The following is a 20,615-nucleotide window of genomic DNA, read 5'->3' as shown; positions in this document are numbered from 1 at the left end:
TAAAATAGTCCCGACCAATTTTTGCCTTATTCATAAAAAAAAACCAACATATGTATTTTTTAACAAAAACAAAATAAATAAACGAAAATCTACATTGATTAGTTTAATATTTCAATATTTACTACGCAGTGGTAGCATTCATTTTAAAATTCGCTGTTATGAACTATGACGACCCATGCCGCTATTGGCTCAAAGAACGTGGATCTACGTTCTTTGATTGGCTGCAACAGGCGGCGGCCAGCTGGCCACACGCGGAACGGAAGCTTGGTCCATGGTGCTGAAAGTGAACGCGTCTCCTTCTGAGTTTGACATTTATTATGAGTCTCCGAGACCATGTCGTCACCAAAAAAGAAAAGGACGACAGACATTAGAAGTTATTTCGCTACCTCGGCTGTAAGTACAGTGAGTGGACCCATAAGTTAGATATCTATCACGCAACGCATTTGTGGTAAAGTCCGGTGTTTAGTAAGGTTAGCTCTGAATGTGAGGTAGAATAGGTCTGTTAATTATGTAATATTTTTTCACATAGGATGCTCAGACAGCTTATTAAGCCAATGTGGTGCCGCCCCCTCTCCCCCGGTAAAAAAAAAGGTCGGTGCGGGGGGTGGGGTTGGGGGGGTTGGTCAGTAAGTTGTAAGGTTACAGCAAAATCTTAGACCAAACCTACGCCCTTGCTGGTTACTATGGTAACCACCAACTGCAAGAGCAGCGCAACGGAACAACACGCTAATAACTGGAGAAACAACTTCTTTACTAAACAAAATAAATTCAAAGAATAAATAAGCAAATTTTGACAAACCTCACAACTATAATAATGCTAAAATAAAAACCTGTTACAGATTCATAGAATTCAACGCAAATAAAACCCATAAAAATACAGAGAATAGCCTTTATGCACGATGTTTGTCAAACTGCTTCGGAAAAAGGTGATTTTAAAAATACAGCGAGATGGACTTTGTAATAGAAATGTTAAAAATCTAATTTTTAAGTTTGTGGAAAGCATAAAAGGCAATGCTCTTCTGAAGAACAGTGAGTAGGTATGCAGTTTAACCAGGAAGTGAGTATTCACGTGGAGGTAATGGTGTTAGAGATGCAGTGTGACCTTCACTGGAGAAGCTTGTCAAAGGTCATGACTTACTTAAACTCCAACCATCTGCTTTGTCTCTACTCTTCCCATCTCAATGTCTATCCTTATTCCCCCTAATGGCAGTTTTTTTCCACTAACAGACCTGAAATTAAATCTAAGTACGTAGAAAAAAAACAATCAGCCTGACTAAATAATTGATTAAAATATTTATCTTATCCATAGAGGAAATATTGCTAATATCATATTGTAGCAACAGTCATTTTACAGTGTGAACATTGTAAAAAAAATATTCAAAATTAGGGCTACAACTATCGCTAATTTTAGTTATTGATTATTCTGACAATTAACCGATGAATCTGGCAACAAAATTGGTACATTTTGCTCATTTTTTATTTAACCACTTATGTGTTTTTACACAATATTAGAAATACATAAAAATCCAAATAAACTAATAATTGAATCCATTTTTAAATAAGAAAATTTAAATTTTATTGCCTAAAATGTAATAGAATTTTTTATTGTATGCTTGAACATTTGAAGCAAAGCATAATAAAAATACAGCGTAGAGCTACTCTGTTTTTTTGGGTTTTTTTTTACTTAATGCAAGTATTTTTTTGTTTATTTTTTATTTTTTGCAGAATTTGAAAGTAGTACATCTAAAACTGTTGCCACTCCAGGAGTTCTTAAATGCCAAATGTATATATTTGTTTTGTTAAATTTTGTCTTAATTATTATGTTATTCTTTCAGCTAAAAGTTGTTGTTTTGAGTCTGTATCCTCCAGTTAACGATTAATCGATTACTAAATTAGTTGACGATTATTTTCAATAATTGATTAATCACGATTAGTCCAATTAATTGTTTGAGCCCTGTTCAAAATACAAGCTGGAAGTGCAGTTTGAGTGTTTTTAAAGCATCGCACACACACATGCACAAGTACACCAACAGCAGGATGAATGTTTGTAGAGCCCTTTATTGGATTTCACAGATGAGTTTAGCTGACTGTATAAGATCTGTCACAGGGATTTAATATCTCTTACTCTTCTTTTTTTATGTACAAACAGGTTTTAGAGAAGCCTTTTCAAGCATTAAACTTGTTCTGTTATGTTAAACTACACCACCGCTGCAGGGTAACTGTGTCAGTTTGAGGTGAAGACCAAGCGGCATTAATTAGAAGCATTAACCTGAAAGTTCACAGCAAAGCGAAGTGGGGACAGCGTGTTTTAGGCTGCAGGTTAGCAGGTTAGAAAACCATTCCAGCTCCAGCATTAAGTGATCTTCTCTTGGCCAAAGGAGGTTGTTTTACCACCAGGAACAAATCTGTTCGTAATGGTGGAGATTTTGAAAATTTTCCATGTTTAACTTTCTGCTAGTCAGAGCCAAAATAGGAAGAAATGGTCATATTTAATTTTTCCTTTGCAATTCAAATAAATTAAACCATAGAAATGTTTGTCTTGTTTAGAGGGACTTGACGCATGTCATTGAGAGCTGAGTTAATTTTCACCAAAAAAACAGAAATTCTGAGATTAATTTAAAAAATTTTAGTTAAAAAATTTAACATTTTTAGTTTCAAAAATTGAAAATTGTCAGCTTTGAAACTCTGAAATTTCCAAGTTTCTTTATAGACAATTTGTGAGATTCAACTCAAAACGTCTGAGTTTTTTCAAGTAGATGTTCAACTTTTCAAACTCATAAATTTCCCTGTTTTTTCTAAAATTTCAAATCAAATATTTAACAGGTTTTTTTATAGCAAACTTTCAACTTTATGAGCTTGGAAATTTTCAAGGTTTTTCCTGAAAAAAACTTCTGACATTAAAATTTCTGACATTAATCAAAAAACGTCTTGAGTTTTCTGTAGCAGATTTTTGACATTTCAAGCTCAGAAATTTCCTTGTTTTTTTCTAGAAACTTTCTGAGATTATTCAAAAGGTTTCTGAGTATTTTGGCTGAAATGTGCTCCTTTTTTCTATCTGCAATGGCCCTAGTATGTATCCCATTCACCAACAACTTGCTGGCTAATGTTAAAACAACAAAATACATGTGGGTAACCATGGCAACCAGCGACAATCTAAAGGCCGTCCGACTCTTTCTGCTGTCACGTTGCATCCGCCATGTTGACAAACAAATAATCCCTCTATACAACAAAATACCAAAGTGGTGATACATTGATCCACCAAACCTGTGCTCTGATTTTAAGGAACAAGTTGAATACGTCTTCCTCGTCATCTTCACCATCGAGACCTTCACCAAGATCCTTGCCTACGGTTTAGTGATGCACCCCAGCGCCTACATACGCAGCGGTTGGAACCTGCTGGATTTTATCATCGTCATCGTCGGGTATCTCAAAATTTACCATTGGAAGCTATCGCTCGTCAATAAAACCTACGGAGCAACTTTGATGCCGTCCTCTGTGCAGGTTGTTCAGTGTGATGGCGGAGGGAATGACGGACCATAAGCCTGGCGAGGCCCACCATGCTGCAGGAAAACCCGGAGGCCTGGATGTTAAAGCTCTCAGAGCTTTCAGGGTGCTGCGACCTCTTCGGCTCGTATCCGGCGTGCCGAGTACAGATATATTTTTTTATATTTATATATTTTCTCAGTTGGCTTTGGTTTCTGTTTGTCGTTAAATAACTGGAGCCTCAGAAAGTTGGTGAGAAGATAAGAAAAAAATTGCAAAATTGGAAAAATGTATTGCATAAACTTATTAGAATTTTTATTTTTTTTAATAAAATATGATTTGTTTTTTAATCACTGCTACAGAGGCTAAGAGCGGACATTTTAGGGAGTTAATCTTGAGAAACAAAATGTTTTGTTTTCATTGAAAATGCCTGCCATTGTGAATTCAAAGGATGTTTGTTTTCTTGAGATGAACTTAAATTAGAAAAAAAACAGGAAAACGATCAGAAAAAGCATTTGTGAAACTAACTTTATGAAATGTTATGTGCCATATTCATCTTTCTGACTGGATGCCAGTCTTTTTTGGTATTAGGCCCAAAACGTTTGGCCTGATACCAAACTGCTTTGCTCTTCAAAATAGCACATTAAGCATGGAATTAACAAGTATGGATTTAAATTTGTGTCATAAAGTTTGTTCAAACAGAAAAAAAAAAAAATTCTGAAAAATTATTTTGAAACTGAAAAGAGTTTGAAGCTGAAAAATAATTTTGAAACTTGAAAAATGTTCATAACTACTTTTCAAATAAAATGTTCTTTTCAGTTTAAAATCTCTTCTTTCTTTTTTTTTTTTTTTTTGGAACAGGCTTAATCACCCCAATTTAGCTCCATAGACATGTTTTTGAAAAAACCAGAGGAACTGAGTGGCAGCCCCGCTGTAGAGGAAAATGCTGCAAAATACCTAAATACTGTAGAGATGATATAAAATTTGATCTGATTAAAATAAAATATCACACACGACCTTAACAGAGTGAAATTATTTTAACAGGTAATACATAATGACATGAGGAAGACCTTATTAAAGTCCTGATAATAAAATACTCCACTACAGCCCTCGTGGCTAACTAGAATCCAACGCTAGAATCATAAGAAATTAGGTTAGCATTTACGCTAAACGAAAGTAATAATTATTGACTAGTGAATAGAAAACATTCTAAAAGTTGAAGTTAACATATTTAGTAGGTTTGCAGGATAAGTTTGGATGTAGCTGAATGATCATTTTGTCCTGTCAGGTTTACAGATTGTGCTGAACTCCATCATGAAGGCCATGGTCCCACTGCTCCACATCGGCATGCTCGTCATGTTCGTCATCATAATCTACGCCATCATCGGCTTGGAGCTTTTCCTCGGCAGGATGCACAAGACGTGCTTCGACACCAATACGGGTCGGTCCGTTGTCCGGGCTGCCCAGAACGGCTCCGATGTTCTGCTTTCATCATCCTTCTCCTCCTCATGTTCTTCTGTCTCATGCAGGCCTCATGGTGGAGGACGATCCGTCCCCGTGTGCTTTTGCGGGAGTCGGACGTCTTTGTGTCACCAATGGCACCGAATGCAAAGGGAAGTGGGAGGGTCCGAATGGCGGCATCACAAACTTTGACAACATTTTCTTTGCCATGCTCACAGTTTTCCAGTGCATCACTATGGAGGGCTGGACAGATGTTCTCTACTGGGTAAAAAAACACATTCATGCACAACTCCCACGCTTCAGATCAATGGTTTTTATATCACTGGGTTGGTGTGGAAGAAGTCACTGAAATTCTTGTTAAAAAGTCGGAGTTGTGATCCCGCCCTCAGAATTACTCAAATTAATCTAAGAATTCTAATTTTAGAAGATTAATGTCATAACTCTGAGAAAAAAGTACAAATTCTGAGATTAAAGCTATAATTCTGAGGAAAAAGTCAGAATTTTTTATTTTTTATTTTCCTCTTCCATAGGCTGGATACTACGTAGTTATTTTTGCTTAATTTTGCACAAATACCAATATACCAAGGAAGAGAATTTATCCATTCTATTTTTACTAAAGTTTTCAGTTTTTCTCTAAATTAAAATAATTTTTAAAAAGAAATACAATGGTGGTTCTCTAAACATTTAAACAAATTTCCTATTGTAGGTAGTTATCAGAAATTATGCTTTGTGGCAATAAAGGAGGACATACATTTAGCGAGCATCATTGATTTTTTAAAAATAATAATACTAATAATACTAATACTAATAACACTAATTGTCCAACAGTTTTCATTTAAACACTGCAAAACCACAAAATCTCACCAAGTATTTCTGGTCTGATTTCTAGTGCAAATATTTTAGCGCACTCGGAATGCATGCATCTTTATGGGGGTTGCCTGTTATGTTTGGATGTTTTATAAATATGTGCTTTCTCTTTATTTCTGCACAGATGAATGATGCCATCGGCTTCGACATTCCCTGGGTCTACTTTGTTTCTTTAGTCATTTTCGGATCATTTTTCATCATCAACCTTGTATTGGGTGTGTTGAGCGGGTGGGTAGTTGCTGTCTCGCTGACTTCCACGTTTCTCTCAATCTCACACTTTCTGAACACAGATAAAGCTCTGGTATCATGTTGTGGTAAACTTCCAAGTGTTTATCTTTTACAGCGAGTTCTCCAAAGAAAGAGAGAAGGCTGTTGCGCGTGGAGAGCTGCAGAAAGCTCAGGAGAGCAAGCAGATGGAGGAGGACATGATTGGATACATGGACTGGCTTATCGAAGCCGAGGATGTGGACGAAGAAGGAAACAAACGTAAAGTGTTTAAAGTGTTTCTATGGAAGAGGGCTGGTGCCACTAAAAAGAAAAAAAAAAGAATTCTGAAAAAGTGCAGGTTTACAAATCATACGACAAGGAAGAAACAGCTATATGATTATTTTTATGTACTAACAATATAACTGACACAAACCTAAGAATGTTTGGTTATTTATTTTGATTTTGACAGATTAACAACAAAAAATTTTTTTTGAGATTAATTAAATTAAGAATTCTTAAGGAAAAATAAAAGTCAGTTTAAAGTCTATACTCTACAATAGAAGTGAAAAAGTCAGAATTTTTATTTAAAAAAAGGTAATTTAGAGGAAAAATAGTCCGAATTCTGAGAAAAAGGTGCTTGTTTTGAGAAAAAAGTCAAAATTCTGGGATCAAAGTCAGAATTTAATATTTTTTTTGGTGGCCCTAATCTTCTTTTGTAGTTTTTCTACCAAACACACACCTTATTGAATTTCAGTGTCCCATAAAAAAATCTTTCTTTACATATCTGAAGGTGCTGCAATTGCAAAGAAAAAGATGATGAAGAAATTTGGTTGGTACAAACACAGCGAGGACGGAGGAGGTAGGAAAGCCATGAGTTTCTTTTCTGTTTGTTTTATTTGCTGCTGCTACAGTTTGCAGATTATTTTGTATATTTAACAGAGTCGGACTCTGACGATGACATTGCTTATCTCGATGATGATAGTGGCTTCTGTGCTTCACTCATGTAAGGCAACAGAGGAGAGATAAATTTCAGTAATTAATCATTTGATTATTGTGCTAAAGTGAGCGCCATTTTCTCTCTTTTAAGGGCAAAGATGATGGCTAACAGCTTCTGGTGAGACATTCTTTTTTAGTAAAAACCTGAGAGCAGCACACACATTCATTGAACTTCTTGGTTTTTGTCTTAATAGTTAGCACTAACTGGAAAACATGGAAAAATAAAATCAGATGTAATAGTTCAGTGGTGTGTTTCACTCACTGTTTTAGGATCAGGTACAAAAGAAAACTTTTTAATTAGGTCATTTTTAAATAGTTTTATTTAAAGTCGTTGTGAATGTTTGATTTATATTATCTCTGTATAGATACCAAAATATTTAGCATTTTCTTTATAGAATGATCACAGTGTTTTTATTTTTTGATCATTATAGCAACTCAGCCTCCGACGGCTAGCTAAGAACAGTTGCTAAGTAACCATTCTTTGGTTTCCTAGCAACAACTTGTTGAGTAACTGCCACAGCAGTTTAAGATTCCACCACTTTGCCTCATAACTGGCACGAGTTCTTCAGATATTTACAGCAAAAAAACATTTCATATTATCAATATCGACTGATATGAAATGTTTATATTGTAATATGTTTTTCAGCCATTTTGTCCAGCCTCAGTGTTAAGTTAACACACAAGCTGTGTTTGTCTTTTAGTGACCAGTTGTGCCAGCTGAACCACACGATGAGAAAAAACTGCCGTGTTGCAGTGAAGACCACCAACTTCTACTGGTTGGTGTTGCTGCTGGTGTTCCTCAACACGGTGGCCAGCGCCTCGGAGCATTACGGACAGCCAAAATGGCTCACAGAAATGCAGGGTAATTAAAAAGAAAGAAAAAAAATCTTTACTTCTGCCAGATTTTTATGACTCACTGGAGTTTTGCACTACAAAAACACAAAATCTTACCAAGTATTTTCAGTTTAGTTTCAAGACAAATGTGAGACTATTTTGTTTCTAGAAAAACACATTTTTAGAAGAATATAATCCCTTAATATTGATTATTTCACTTTCACTTGAAATTATCTGCCAGTGGAACTAGAAGCATTTAATCAGTAATGAGTTATTGACTTAAAATAAGCTCCTATATCTTGCTATTTGCAGCTGAAACTTGACCAAAATACTTGGTAAGACTGTGTTTTTGTGGTGAATGCTTTTTGTCATATTAGTCAGAAAATTCAATGTATTTTGTTGAGATTTTATGACCAACATGAAGTAGAACAAATGTGTGAAATCCAATGAAAACAATTTTTTAAATACAAATAAATGTTTGATAAGTCAACATCCAAGATCTTGTACCAGCACCTTTTGCTGCACTACAGCTGTAAGTCTTCTGGGTTATATTTCTAGCACGTTACACATGCAAAAACTTAAATATTTGCCGATATTTTTTTGCAATCTAGTTGAAGTTCAGTGACATTGAAACGAAAGTCTGTGAACATTTATTGCCTAGTTTTGTGAGATTCTAATTTTTATTTAGGTCTGGGGTTTGACTAGACCATTCTTACTAAGTATTATTTGTTAATCCCAATGAAACACATTGACGTTTGTGGTTTAATCAATACTAAGGAATAATTTATTTAAAACAAGTTCCTATATGTTGCTGAAAAGTTACTTGTGAGTTTTGTCTTATTTTATGAAAGATGTGGGAGACCACTCCTCCAATGTTAGCATAGCATTAGCATAATTTAGGATTATCTAATATGCTGTATTGACCACATTTGTGGTGTATGACACTAGATTACCATTGACACAGACTCCCATTCCTGTTTGAAATAACATTAGACTCAACTAATACTACATGTAGCTTATCTAGTAAACTTTTTTGTTAAAAAAAAAAAAAAAAAAAAAAACTAGAACGTGTGCATTTCCTGTGAAAATGCAAGTGTGAATGTTTAGTGTTTTTGTTGACGATGCCAAAACGTTTGAAGTCAACTGCTGAAGACTTGCACAAATGCAAGAAATAGGTAGACGCACCAGAACAAATTATAATCCTGCAAAGTGCCTGAATGGGATTATTATAAGAAAAACTTGTGAAAGGGAGTAAAAGCTTTTGAATAACGGAAAAATTCCACCTAAACAGTATTAGAAATTGCTGGAGAACAGCGTTTCCTAGCCTAAACCGTAGGGTCACTGCAGTTTATAAGGTAAAATTATATAAAAGGCTACAAGTAGCTAAAATGCTAATGGTTGCATCTAGGCTCCCACTTGCATGTTGAGTTACAGTAATATATTCTATGCAATGTGAAAAAAAAATAAAAACTCATGTAAAACCTAAAATTTGAAAAACGTTCCCCTATTCCCTCTGATAAAACAGTGGGTGAATAAAATCCATATCTTTTATGGTTCCTGAGATGTCAACATCACAGAAAAACCAGTGTCAAAAGCTCAAATTATTCCCAGGTGTTAAACAGCAAAAAGTTGTTAAACTGTCCAACTTCAAAATGGCCACTTCCTTGTGTCCTCTATGACGGCTCCAAAACTGGGTGATTGATTGTCATTAATAGGCAGGACCTAAAACATCTACTGTGAAACACAAGACATTTTATATTGTAATTCTCAATTCTGCCACAAGATGGAGTGGTTTCCCCCATAGGGTGAAAAATTCATAAAAAGCTGAATATTTTAAAAAGTATGAAGGTTATAAATACCAAGAGATATAGCTGGCATTAAGAGAGCAAGCTGAGTAGTAAATAAAAGTTGAATGGTGAAAATAGTATAAAGTGCACAGGAGAAGAAGCGTAGTGAAATTTACGGAGCAACCAGAAAAGTAGAACTCAATAGTGTGAATGAATGCCTACAGCATTCACACTAATAAAAATGGGTAGGGCAGTAAAGTGGAGGGACCAATGGCTCCCTGCCCCTCCACCCCCGTTCCAGCGAAGCTCCGCAGGTCATTTCCAGTTCAGACTTGTGGGAATAATGTATTTAGTCCCCACAGATTTTTTTTGTTTTCATAGCACATGCTCACTGTGTGGCATTAGTACCCCAGCAACAGTTGCCATGCTGCTGACAATGATGTCATCAGAATAACTTCAAATGATGTCTGTGTCATGAGGTCCTTCTAAGGGCCTTTGTGATGTCATAAAGTCCATGACATCACCAACTGATCAGTGAATTCTCTGGTCAGTCAACAAAAAATTCATTTGGACATTTTAGCTTACAGAGAAAAGATGAGTAGCGAAAGTGACATCTACGTGAGACCTACGGACTCCTTATGGAAAAGGATAAGGAAGACTTTCTCTAACAGAGTTCATCCGGGGCGAATCACCCCAGATTACAGAAAGAGAAAGTTTCTTGATGAACTTCTTTGGACAATAATTGAAAAGACAGCCGACGGACCAACACTGCATCTCGTAAGACATACCTTTCATGAGCAACACCAGAAGGTTTTGCTTTTACTGCTGAGAGAAACAGGAGAGGTAAATGCAGATGTGCTTTCTGAAGTGTCGGAGGAATTAAGTAACAGGATCTACCGAAGCATTACAAGAGATGCATTCCAGTTTGCCTCTGCACTAAACTTAATAGCGCTTCTCGACTACCCGGAAGGACACAACGTTATTGTAAAAAAATTTAAACATCACCTGGAATATCTAGTTCCCCCAAGAAAAAGGTTTGTTTCCACAAAGAAATGGATAAGAGAGACTTTTTTTCCTACTGAAGAATTGTATTCTGAAGAAAACTGCCTGAGCGAAGATTATTCTAAGGCAAACATGGATCCAGAACGATTTCTGAAAGACGCGAACAAAATGGGCTTCAAACGGGGAACCGAAGAAGAACGGAAACACATGGTGGAAAAAATATTTTGGCAATTAATTTATAAATCAAGCAATAGATCCACATACGCCGCTTACAAAATGAAGCACACAGACCCAGTCCACAAGAAACTTGCCCCAAAACTCTGGGAAGCAGTAAGAGACATAGATTTTGTATTCTTTGAAGAAATGGAAAGCAAACTTTGCAGTGACATCTATCAACTTCTGTGTGGCAATGACGATGTGGTCAGGGAATTGCTGTTCAAAATGATTAAGAGTGAGAACCCGATTGTTATCTACAAGCTCACAGAATCTTTCAGAAGAACCCTGGCCCGACCTAGAAAAGTTCACCTGCAGCAAGACTATATGAGAAAAGCATGGAAGTGGATTGAACACGCTGTCTGCTGTGGAGACGATTCTGGGGATCAGAGCCAAGAACCCTTTCACAATGGACCAAATTTTGAGCCTCACCCAGCCGCTGAGTCGGGTCCAGCCCCTGACTTGGGACCGTCCGCTGAGTCGGGTCCAGCCCCTGACTTGGGACCGTCCGCTGAGTCGGGTCCAGCCCCTGACTTGGGACCGTCCGCTGAGTCGGGTCCAGCCCCTGACTTGGGACCGTCCGCTGAGTCGGGTCCAGCCCCTGACTTGGGACCGTCCGCTGAGTCGGGTCCAGCCCCTGACTTGGGACCGTCCGCTGAGTCGGGTCCAGCCCCTGACTTGGGACCGGCCGCTGAGTCGGGTCCAGCCCCTGACTTGGGACCGTCCGCTGAGTCGGGTCCAGCCCCTGACTTGGGACCGTCCGCTGAGTCGGGTCCAGCCCCTGACTTGGGACCGTCCGCTGAGTCGGGTCCAGCCCCTGACTTGGGACCGTCCGCTGAGTCGGGTCCAGCCCCTGACTTGGGACCGGCCGCTGAGTCGGGTCCAGCCCCTGACTTGGGACCGGCCTCTGACTCGGGTCGTGCCTCTGACTCGGATCTGGCCTCTGACTCGGGTCTTGCCTGTGACTCGGGACCGGCCTCTGACTCGGGTCCGGCCCCTGAGTCTGGACCAGCCTCTGACTCGGATCGTGCCTGTGACTCGGGTCCGGCCCCTGACTTGGGACCGGCCTCTGAGTCGGGTCCGGCCCCTGACTTGGGACCGGCCTCTGAGTCGGGTCCAGCCCCTGACTTGGGACTGGCCTCTGAGTCGGGTCCGGCCCCTGAGTCGGTAACGGCCCCTGAGTCCGGACCGGCAGCTGACTCGGGACCGGCCTCTGAGTCCAGACCGGCCTCTGAGTCCGCACCGGCCCCTGAGTCCGGACCGGCCCCTGACTCGGGACTGGCCTCTCACTCGGGTCCGGCCTCTGACTTGGATCGTGCCTGTGACTCGGTACCGGCCCTTGAGTCGGGACCGGCCCTTGAGTTGGAACCGGCCCCTGAGTCGGGTCCTGCTTCTGACTCGGGACCGGCCCCTGACTCGGGACCGGCCTCTGACTTGGGACCGACACCTGAGTCCGGACCGGCCCCTGAGTCGGGACCGGCCACTGAGTCGGGACCGGCCCCTGAGTGAGTACCGGCCCTTGAGTCCGGACCGGCCCCTGAGTCGGGACCAGCCCTTAAGTCAGGTCCTGCCTCTGACTCGGGACCGGCCTCTCACTCGGGTCCATCGTCTGACTCGGGTCGTGCCTCTGACTTGGGACCGGCACCTGAGTGAGGACCGGCCCCTGAGTCGGGTCCTGCCTCTGACTCGGGTCCAGCCTCTAACTCGGGACCGGCCACTGAGTCCGGACCGGCCTCTGACTCAGCACCGGCCCTTGAGTCGGGTCCTGCCTCTCACTCAGGTCCAGCCTCTGACTTGGGACCGGCCTCTCACTCGGGACCTGCTTCTGACTCAGGTCCGGACCCTAAGTCGGAATCGTCCTCTGAATCGGGACCATTCTCTGGGTCAGGAGCCCCCTCCAAGTCCCTCTGAGTCGGGAGAAGTTGAGAAAGAGAAACGTTCCCCTGTACCCTCTGATAAAAACGGTGGGTGAATGAAATCCACACGTCTTATGGTTCCTGAGATGTCAACATTTGTTTGGAGGCAACGGTTAGCACAGTTAGCACAAAAAACATGCTACATGCAGCACAAAGATAACAATGTCAAAAGCTCAAATTATTCCCAGGTGTTAAAGAACACAAAAGCTGTTAATTTTCATTAAAGTTCATTTTTATGAATTTTATAAATTCATAAAAAATAATTTTTTATGAAAATTCATTTCATAAAAAATAAATTTTTATGAATATTCTTTTCATAAAAATGAATTTTTTACTTTTAAAAAAATAATTTTTTAATTTTCTTAGAAAAAGTTAAATAATATAAAAAGTATGGAGGTTATAAATACCAAGAGATATAGCCAGCATTAGGAGAGCAAGCTGAGTAGTCTAAACGTTGGATGGTGAAAACTGAACAAAGTATGCAGGAGAAGAAGCGAGGCGAAATTTACACAGCAACCAGAAAAGTGGAACTCAATAGTGTGAATGCTGTAGACATTCACAGTAATAACTAATATGCCAATGAATGATATACTGCAATTGTTTGATGGGAGAAACCTATATCCTCTCACTGCTACAATGCAGCTCAGTTATAAATTAATAACATAAAACAAAAGGTAGCTGGTTCCCCCAGTTTTGTGTCCTTGTGACCTCAGGGTTATCAAGCTAGTGGCTAATGTGCTAAAACCACATTAGCCAAGATAGGCTAATGTTTATTTACCAACTTTATAATAAACCAACACTCTACTATGCAGGACCCTGAAATTTTAATCAAGATTTTAAAATGAATTCTTAATGAAAAGTCAACCACATAATGATGCTTTACAATAAAATACTGCTGTCAAGTTAGCAAAACTAGAATGTCGGTAAAATAAACAGCTTATTCATTCAAAAAGAATAAACTAGATATTCTTTTATTATCTAACTTTTTTTAAACATATAATTCAAGATTAAATAAGGATATTATTCTCAATCTTCAAACCCAGAAGCTGACAAGAGTATTAGAAATACTGTGTATATATTACTCAAACCATTTCTCGGGATAAGTAATCCTTGAAATTATAGTCAGATTATTTCTGAGATTATCACTGGGTAATTAGTCATCTGAAGGTTTTGATTGTGTCTATGTTGTTCCTGGTTGTCTGAAGGGCCGTTTTCATGTTCGGTTCCATTCAACCTTAACAGACATAAACATGAAGTGAATAAATCAATTTTAAATCAGTTTTTTTTGCACCAAATTATTGTTATTTAATTATTATTAATTCTATTAATAATAATAATAATAATAAACATGATTTAAAACACGGGAAATTAGGAAGTTTGTATTAGGAAGCTCATCCGCTTCCTAAAACACACAAAGCCAGCAGGCCAGTAACTTTCCCATTCACACTTGATCGTCACGCCCACAGCGACACACACACACCACCCAGTGTGTGTGTGTGTGTTGATGTACTCACGCCCACAGCGACACACACACACCACCCAGTGTGTGTGTGTGTGTTGATGTACTCACGCCCACAGCGACACACACACACCACCCAGTGTGTGTGTGTGTGTTGATGTACTCACGCCCACAGCAACACACACACTGGGTAATTAGCCAATGAATTCTAAATGAAAAGTCAACCACATAATGATGCTTTAGAATAAAATATTGCTGTCAGGTTAGCAAAACTAGAATGTCTGTCGGTAAAATAAACAGTTTATTCACTCAAAAAGAATAAACATCGACACACACCACCCAGTGTGTGTGTGTCGCTGTGGGCGTGACTACAACACACACCACCCAGGGGTCAAAGCCTCGTGCTCCTGTCATATCAATGATTACTTGTTTCATTCATATGGCTCTTACAGAGCCTCACTGAAAACGTGTTTATTATCATTAACCGTTTGGTGCAAAACACTGATTGAAAATTGATTTATTTTTTTTACTGCATGTTTATGTTTGTTAAGGCTGAGATGGAACGGCACTGAAAGCCCTTTGACCCATTAAGAGAGCAAACACAACAGAGATACAATCAAAACTGTCAGATGACTTATTACCCCGTGATGATTACTCAGAAAAAGTCCAAATAAGGATGTATTTTTATTTCTTTCCTACTTACAGAAAGTTTCTGTTAAGACTAGAACCAGACCAGACATACCTGGTCAGGTTTTGTGTTTTTGCAGTGAACGATTCATCTTCTTCATTCCCTCAGAACGAGCCAATAAGATCCTGCTGCTGCTCTTCACCTTGGAGATGCTGATGAAGATGTACGCCTTCGGTCTTCAGATCTACTTCATGGCCCTGTTCAACCGCTTCGACTGCTTCGTGGTGTGTGGCGGCATTCTCGAGACGCTGCTTGTAGAGATGGATGTCATCCCGCCCATCGGCATCTCTGTGCTGCGCTGCATCCGGCTGCTCCGGATTTTCAAGATGACCCGGTAAGAAGTACCAGAAAGAACCAGATATTCAGATCAAACTTTGCTTTCTGCATGCATCCCATCCTCTTTTCTCCGCCTTTAGGCATTGGGCTGCTCTCTCTGATCTGGTCACCTCACTGCTCAACTCCATGAAAGCTATCTGCTCCCTTCTGCTGCTGCTCTTCCTCTTCCTCATCATCTTCGCCCTGCTGGGGATGCAGCTGTTTGGAGGGAAGTTCAACTTTGACGAAACTCAGATGAAGAGAAGCACGTTTGACTCCTTCCCTCAGGCTCTGTTAACATGTTTCCAGGTGATTTACATTTATCTGGTGATATTCTCTATGGTAGACGTTAGGGAAGTTATCAGTTAATGAACTAATTGTATCATCAGTGAGTTAATAAGCGACCATTTTCTTAAAAACCTGAGCTTCCTCTTTAATCAAGAGGGATGACTGTCTTTCTATAACACAAGCTTTTTTTATAGCTACGTTTTTCATAACACACTTACACTGAATTTAAAAAACAAAAAACCTTTATTGCATTTTACTACGGTTTAAATCAACTGTATTACTGACTGGATAAACACAAATTTGTGGTTTTCTGACATGAATAAACTGATTTCTATTTATACTAGACAATGTCTGCACATCTTCAGAAAGATATATGAATTTTCTTTCAGAGGCTTTTCAAATCCTTCAGCAAGGGGTTTTGAAAACTCCCCTGAAATTGTTTTATTTTATTATAAAATAATTGCATTATATATTTTTATGATAAAATATGAAAACGCAGGACCATCTTAGGATGCTGTGTAGAAAAGTTTAAAATGAAAATAATAAAACGTGAAACATTTACAAAAAGATGTTATACAATGAAAAAATTTTAAAATTTGACACAATGAAGGTTATAAACTCACAACAGCCTCAACCTAGGTGTGATTGTGTGTGTGCATGGTTGTGTGTCCTGTCTGTCTCTGTGTTGCCCAGCGACAGACTGGCGACCTGTCCAGGGTGACCCCGCCTCTCACCCGGAACGTAGCTGGAGAGGAACCAGCAACCCTCCCGACCCCTCTAAGGCAGTGTTCCCCAACCACCAGGCCAATTGGTACCGGCCGCGCAAGAAATAATTGTTCTATGTATTGAGTCTGGAGGAATTTTATTTTGAAAATCCTAAACCGGATGCTGTCAGTTACGTCTTGCGCGCCAACATGCAGCAGAATGAGTAAGAAACAACAGCGTTGGTCTCGATCCTCACGACCCGCGTACCCCCCCGCCCCAGCATCGGTCTCGATCCTTATAACCCCCCGTCCGCAGAAAATTTACGAAGGGTTGGATGGAGGAAGTTATTGTTGCTCAGTCATGCACTCCGGCTGAATGAGAGCGATTAAAGTGAAACATAAGAAGGTTGTCGAGTGTTTATATTTCAACATAGAACCGTATAAAGTGCATTTTGCATCCTACACTGGACTCTGGACCGTTTCTTTTTCCCATTTTGAGTTGCCCTGCCGCCATCTTTGTTTCTACATCAACGGTGCTGTCCTCCTAAGGATGTCCAGCGGCGCCTTCTGCTGGTTGGGGTTCAAACTACAACACTGAAAGAAGGTCTAATCGGACGTTATTAGTTAATCTTTTCGAACTAATAAAAAACAAAAACATTAATCAACATCCCTACTCGAAGTTCTCCTTTGTGCCCGGTTGGGTTTCGATGTGTGCCTGTCTGTTGCAGATTCTCACCGGAGAGGACTGGAACGCCGTGATGTATGACGGCATCATGGCGTATGGCGGGCCGATCTTCCCTAACATGGTGGTTAGCATGTACTTCGTCATCCTCTTTGTCTGTGGTAACTGTATCCTTTTTCTCTAAAACAACTTTGAATCCAAGTTCTGTGTAAATGTCGTCCCATGAAGAAGCAAACAAATCCAACTCCTTGACACTGGGATCAGACATCCTGCTAAACGTCTTCTTGGCTATCGCTGTGGATAACTTGGCAAGCGGCGGCGGACAGAAAGCAGTAGAGTAAGTCGTAGTAATCATCAACCTCAGACACTTACAAAAATTTATATTTCCCTGTAGTTGTGCTGTGATCACATTAAAATGGTTTAATCCGAGCCAAACTGTGATGCTTTTTTTCTTATTCAGGGAGAAAAAGGAAGAGGAAGAGGATTGGGATGAGGATGAAGAGAAAGAGGATGAAGATGCAGGGGTAGCGCATGTTTAAGTTTTTCTATATGTTAACAGCAATGCAGGATGTTTGACAAAGCTGAAATAAAACTCAGGTAGGGCAAACCTCCAACAAACAAACGGTATATAAGATGCAATAGTTACCTGAAACATTTGGTAAGACATTTTTGCCTAGATAAAGGCAAACTACTTACTGAATTTAAAACTAGAGAAAATCAGATCTGTGATGAGCGGCTCTTAAGAGAGGAAGAACAGGTCCTTGAAGTTTTGACAGAGCGGTGGATCTATAAATCTTGTAATTGGTGTTTGTATGGGCTTAATTTATTTGTTACATATCTGGTAAGTGGCAGTATTTACTTGGATGCTGTTTGTTTGTTGTGTATAAAGTGAAAAACTTAACAAACATGTTGAAACACTAAAGGGAACCTATTAAAATTCAATTTCTATTTCCATTTGGGTCTCAACTGCTTCTAAAAACAAGCCAAGTGTTCAAAATAACCCACTTAGATGTTTGTGGCAGTAAGTTAATGCTTTTGGGTGTCTGGAAAATGAGCTGTTCCAAAATCCTCCAGACTTTCAACAGGCACTGCACTGTTACCTAGCAACCCAAGCAGAGCTCCAGCATGTTTGGTCAGCTGGTTTTACCGCTGTACAATGGCTGCTGGACCTAACCTGATCAAGAAAGCCTAATTTTTTAACTTAATGTTGACTGATCCACCATTGTACAGCAGTAAAACCAGCTGACCAAATATGCTGGAGCTCTGCTTGGGTTGCTAGGTAACGGTGCAGTGCCTGTTGAAAGTCTGGAGGTTTTTGGAACAGCTCATTTTCCAGACACCAAAAAGCATTAACTTACTGCCACAAACATCTAGGTGGGTTATTTTGAACACTTGGCTTGTTTTTAGAAGCAGTTGAGACCCAAAAGGAAATTGAATTTTAATAGGTTCCCTTTAGTGTTTAATATATTTATTCATGTTTTCATTATATACACAAAAATATACATATTACAACAAGGAAGAAGAATGAAAAAGAAATTACCAACCAACCAACATCCCAGTAAATACTGTTGCCTGGTATGTAACAAATAAATTAAAACCATATGTCAAGATTTATGAATCCACCGCTCTGCCAAAACTTAAAGGACCTGCTATTCCTGCATCTTTGTTGAGCGTTAATTGAAAAAAATCATAAAAGATTTCTAGGTTTTATAAAATCAATTTTCAGAGCTTTTTATCACATATCTGGTTTAATCTAGTTTTAAATACAGGATGTTCTATTTAATTTAAAACTAGAAGAAACCAGATATGTGATGGAAAGTTTAAGATTAAGTAGTACGTTCTTTATCTAGCAGAGTTTAAGCTGCAGTGACCTTTCCACCTGCAGTAGGTAAATCTAAACCCTCTGGAGTGACCCCAAAAAGCAGCATAAATGGGTTTGGCAATATCTTAACTCCAAACACACGGGTTCCCTTTAATACTGTATCTACAGTAAAATAAAGATGGTGGCCTTTTGTGTTTTGGCTTCAGAATGAAGATGACGACTGGCAGGAAAACGAGGAGCTGAGAGCCATCGAGGGTCTGGAGGGTGAGTCTTTCTTCCCAGGAGAAACGTCACACATCAGCTGATTGAGAGACATCTTAAAGCAGCTCGTCTTGTTTGTTTTCTTTATTCTAGGCGTTGCTCCACTAAAGCCCGAGTTCTCCGGCCCCAAAGAAAAGATTGTGCCGATTCCTGACGGAAGCTCCTTCTTCATTCTTGGAAAGAAAAACTGGTACCTGAAAAGTGTTTGTATCTAACAGAACCCTCAAACCAGTGCAGTGTGTGTGACTTCCCTCTCACTCACTTCATTCTCCAGTTTGCGAGTTGCCTGCCACAACCTCATTCATCACCCCTACTTCACCAACTTCATCCTCATCTTCATCATCCTCAGCAGCATCTCGCTGGCTGCTGAGGATCCCATCAAATCCCACTCTTTCAGAAACATCGTAAGGCTCCCTCGGACAGGCTGCCACTTTTAAGTCAGCGTCTAAGCCTGTTTCCACGGCGATGCGACTAAAATCTGACTTTAGCGCCTGTCATCCTCAGGTGCTCGGATATGCCGATTACGTCTTCACTTCGGTTTTCACAGTGGAGATCGTCCTGAAGGTAACGGCTGACAGAATGAAAGTGGATAAATCAGAGCTTAAAAGCTGCGGGGAGATTTTTTTCCTAATCTCGTTTCTTTGCCGCCTCCTTCTCGTCTAGATGACGGTTTATGGAGCTTTTCTTCACTCGGGCTCTTTCTGCAGGAACGCCTTCAACCTCCTGGACCTGCTGGTCGTCAGTGTGTCGCTCACGTCTTTCTTCTTACAGTGAGTAGACAGATGAGCCAGAGTCTGCAGATTATCCTCCAGGGCAAAGAAACTGGGACAGAAACACAAAGAAGAATAAATAATGGTTCAATTAGCTTAGCTTTGTATGGAAGCCAATTTCTGCCACAAAATAAAATTAAAGTCCAACAGGAAGTCATGATTTCGAGTTTTTAAGTAAAAATTATGAGATTGAGAGATATAATTTATAATTATAACGTTATAATTACGAGATTCAAAGTCATAATTTTGACTTTGAAAGTTATAATTTTAGAACTCAGACATAATTATGGGATGTAAGGTTAGAATTTAAATTTTGAAAGTCAGAATTAGGATATTCCTTCCCAGTTTTGAGATAAGAAGTAAGAATTTTGACTTTCAGTCATAATTTTGAGTTTTAAAGTCATAATAATGAGGTATAAAGTCATAATTTTGACTTTGTTTCATAATTATGACTTCCTGTTGGGCTTTTACATTTTTTTTCTTTCTTGGCAGAAATGGGCTTCCATAGTTTTGAACATTTTACAGAATCTTAGGAAGTGTTATCTGCCACTTTTTTATATTTTCATTAGCTGGATAATTGTCTCAATTCTTTGTTTGCTGTTTTCAGTTCGAGTGCGATCTCTGTGGTGAAAATCCTGCGAGTCCTGCGAGTGCTGAGGCCGCTACGAGCCATCAACAGAGCCAAGGGGCTGAAGGTAAACGCCTGGCGGGGGGCCAGTAAAACATGGCGGAACGGCAGGCTTATCATACACTGGGGGAAACCCTGATATCTGCCCCTTTTATACATAACTGTATCTTATTTATTTAAGGTAGAATAATCTACAGATAATCAGGATTAATTTTCTACTTTCTTATTTTAC

General features: G+C 39.6%; 1 protein-coding gene across 3 annotated transcripts in view; it reads left to right on the top strand.

Annotated features, from left to right (window-relative positions):
* The window catches only part of cacna1fa (calcium channel, voltage-dependent, L type, alpha 1F subunit a), a 41,830-nt gene that overhangs the window by 4,522 nt on the left and 16,693 nt on the right, over positions 1-20,615 (top strand). For 2 of the 3 annotated variants that reach the window (XM_044107489.1, XM_044099462.1), the window contains exons 4-24: positions 3,283-3,422; positions 3,502-3,647; positions 4,772-4,924; positions 5,013-5,209; positions 5,936-6,039; positions 6,155-6,297; positions 6,809-6,877; positions 6,958-7,021; positions 7,106-7,132; positions 7,716-7,876; positions 15,022-15,247; positions 15,330-15,537; positions 16,949-17,069; positions 17,167-17,239; positions 17,363-17,426; positions 18,931-18,988; positions 19,079-19,175; positions 19,260-19,389; positions 19,490-19,549; positions 19,649-19,755; positions 20,363-20,450. In XM_044107489.1, coding sequence (XP_043963424.1) covers positions 3,283-3,422; positions 3,502-3,647; positions 4,772-4,924; positions 5,013-5,209; positions 5,936-6,039; positions 6,155-6,297; positions 6,809-6,877; positions 6,958-7,021; positions 7,106-7,132; positions 7,716-7,876; positions 15,022-15,247; positions 15,330-15,537; positions 16,949-17,069; positions 17,167-17,239; positions 17,363-17,426; positions 18,931-18,988; positions 19,079-19,175; positions 19,260-19,389; positions 19,490-19,549; positions 19,649-19,755; positions 20,363-20,450 — 2,436 coding nt within the window. Of the gene's footprint in view, positions 1-359; positions 394-3,282; positions 3,423-3,501; positions 3,648-4,771; positions 4,925-5,012; positions 5,210-5,935; positions 6,040-6,154; positions 6,298-6,808; positions 6,878-6,957; positions 7,022-7,105; positions 7,133-7,715; positions 7,877-15,021; positions 15,248-15,329; positions 15,538-16,948; positions 17,070-17,166; positions 17,240-17,362; positions 17,427-18,930; positions 18,989-19,078; positions 19,176-19,259; positions 19,390-19,489; positions 19,550-19,648; positions 19,756-20,362; positions 20,451-20,615 lie in introns of those variants that run through there. The other variant, XM_044111031.1, reaches the window with a different exon arrangement.

This window comes from Gambusia affinis, linkage group LG01 (assembly GCF_019740435.1).
Source record: "Gambusia affinis linkage group LG01, SWU_Gaff_1.0, whole genome shotgun sequence".
NCBI classification, from domain to species: Eukaryota; Metazoa; Chordata; class Actinopteri; order Cyprinodontiformes; family Poeciliidae; genus Gambusia; species Gambusia affinis.
This window is presented reverse-complemented; position numbering and strand designations above follow the sequence as displayed.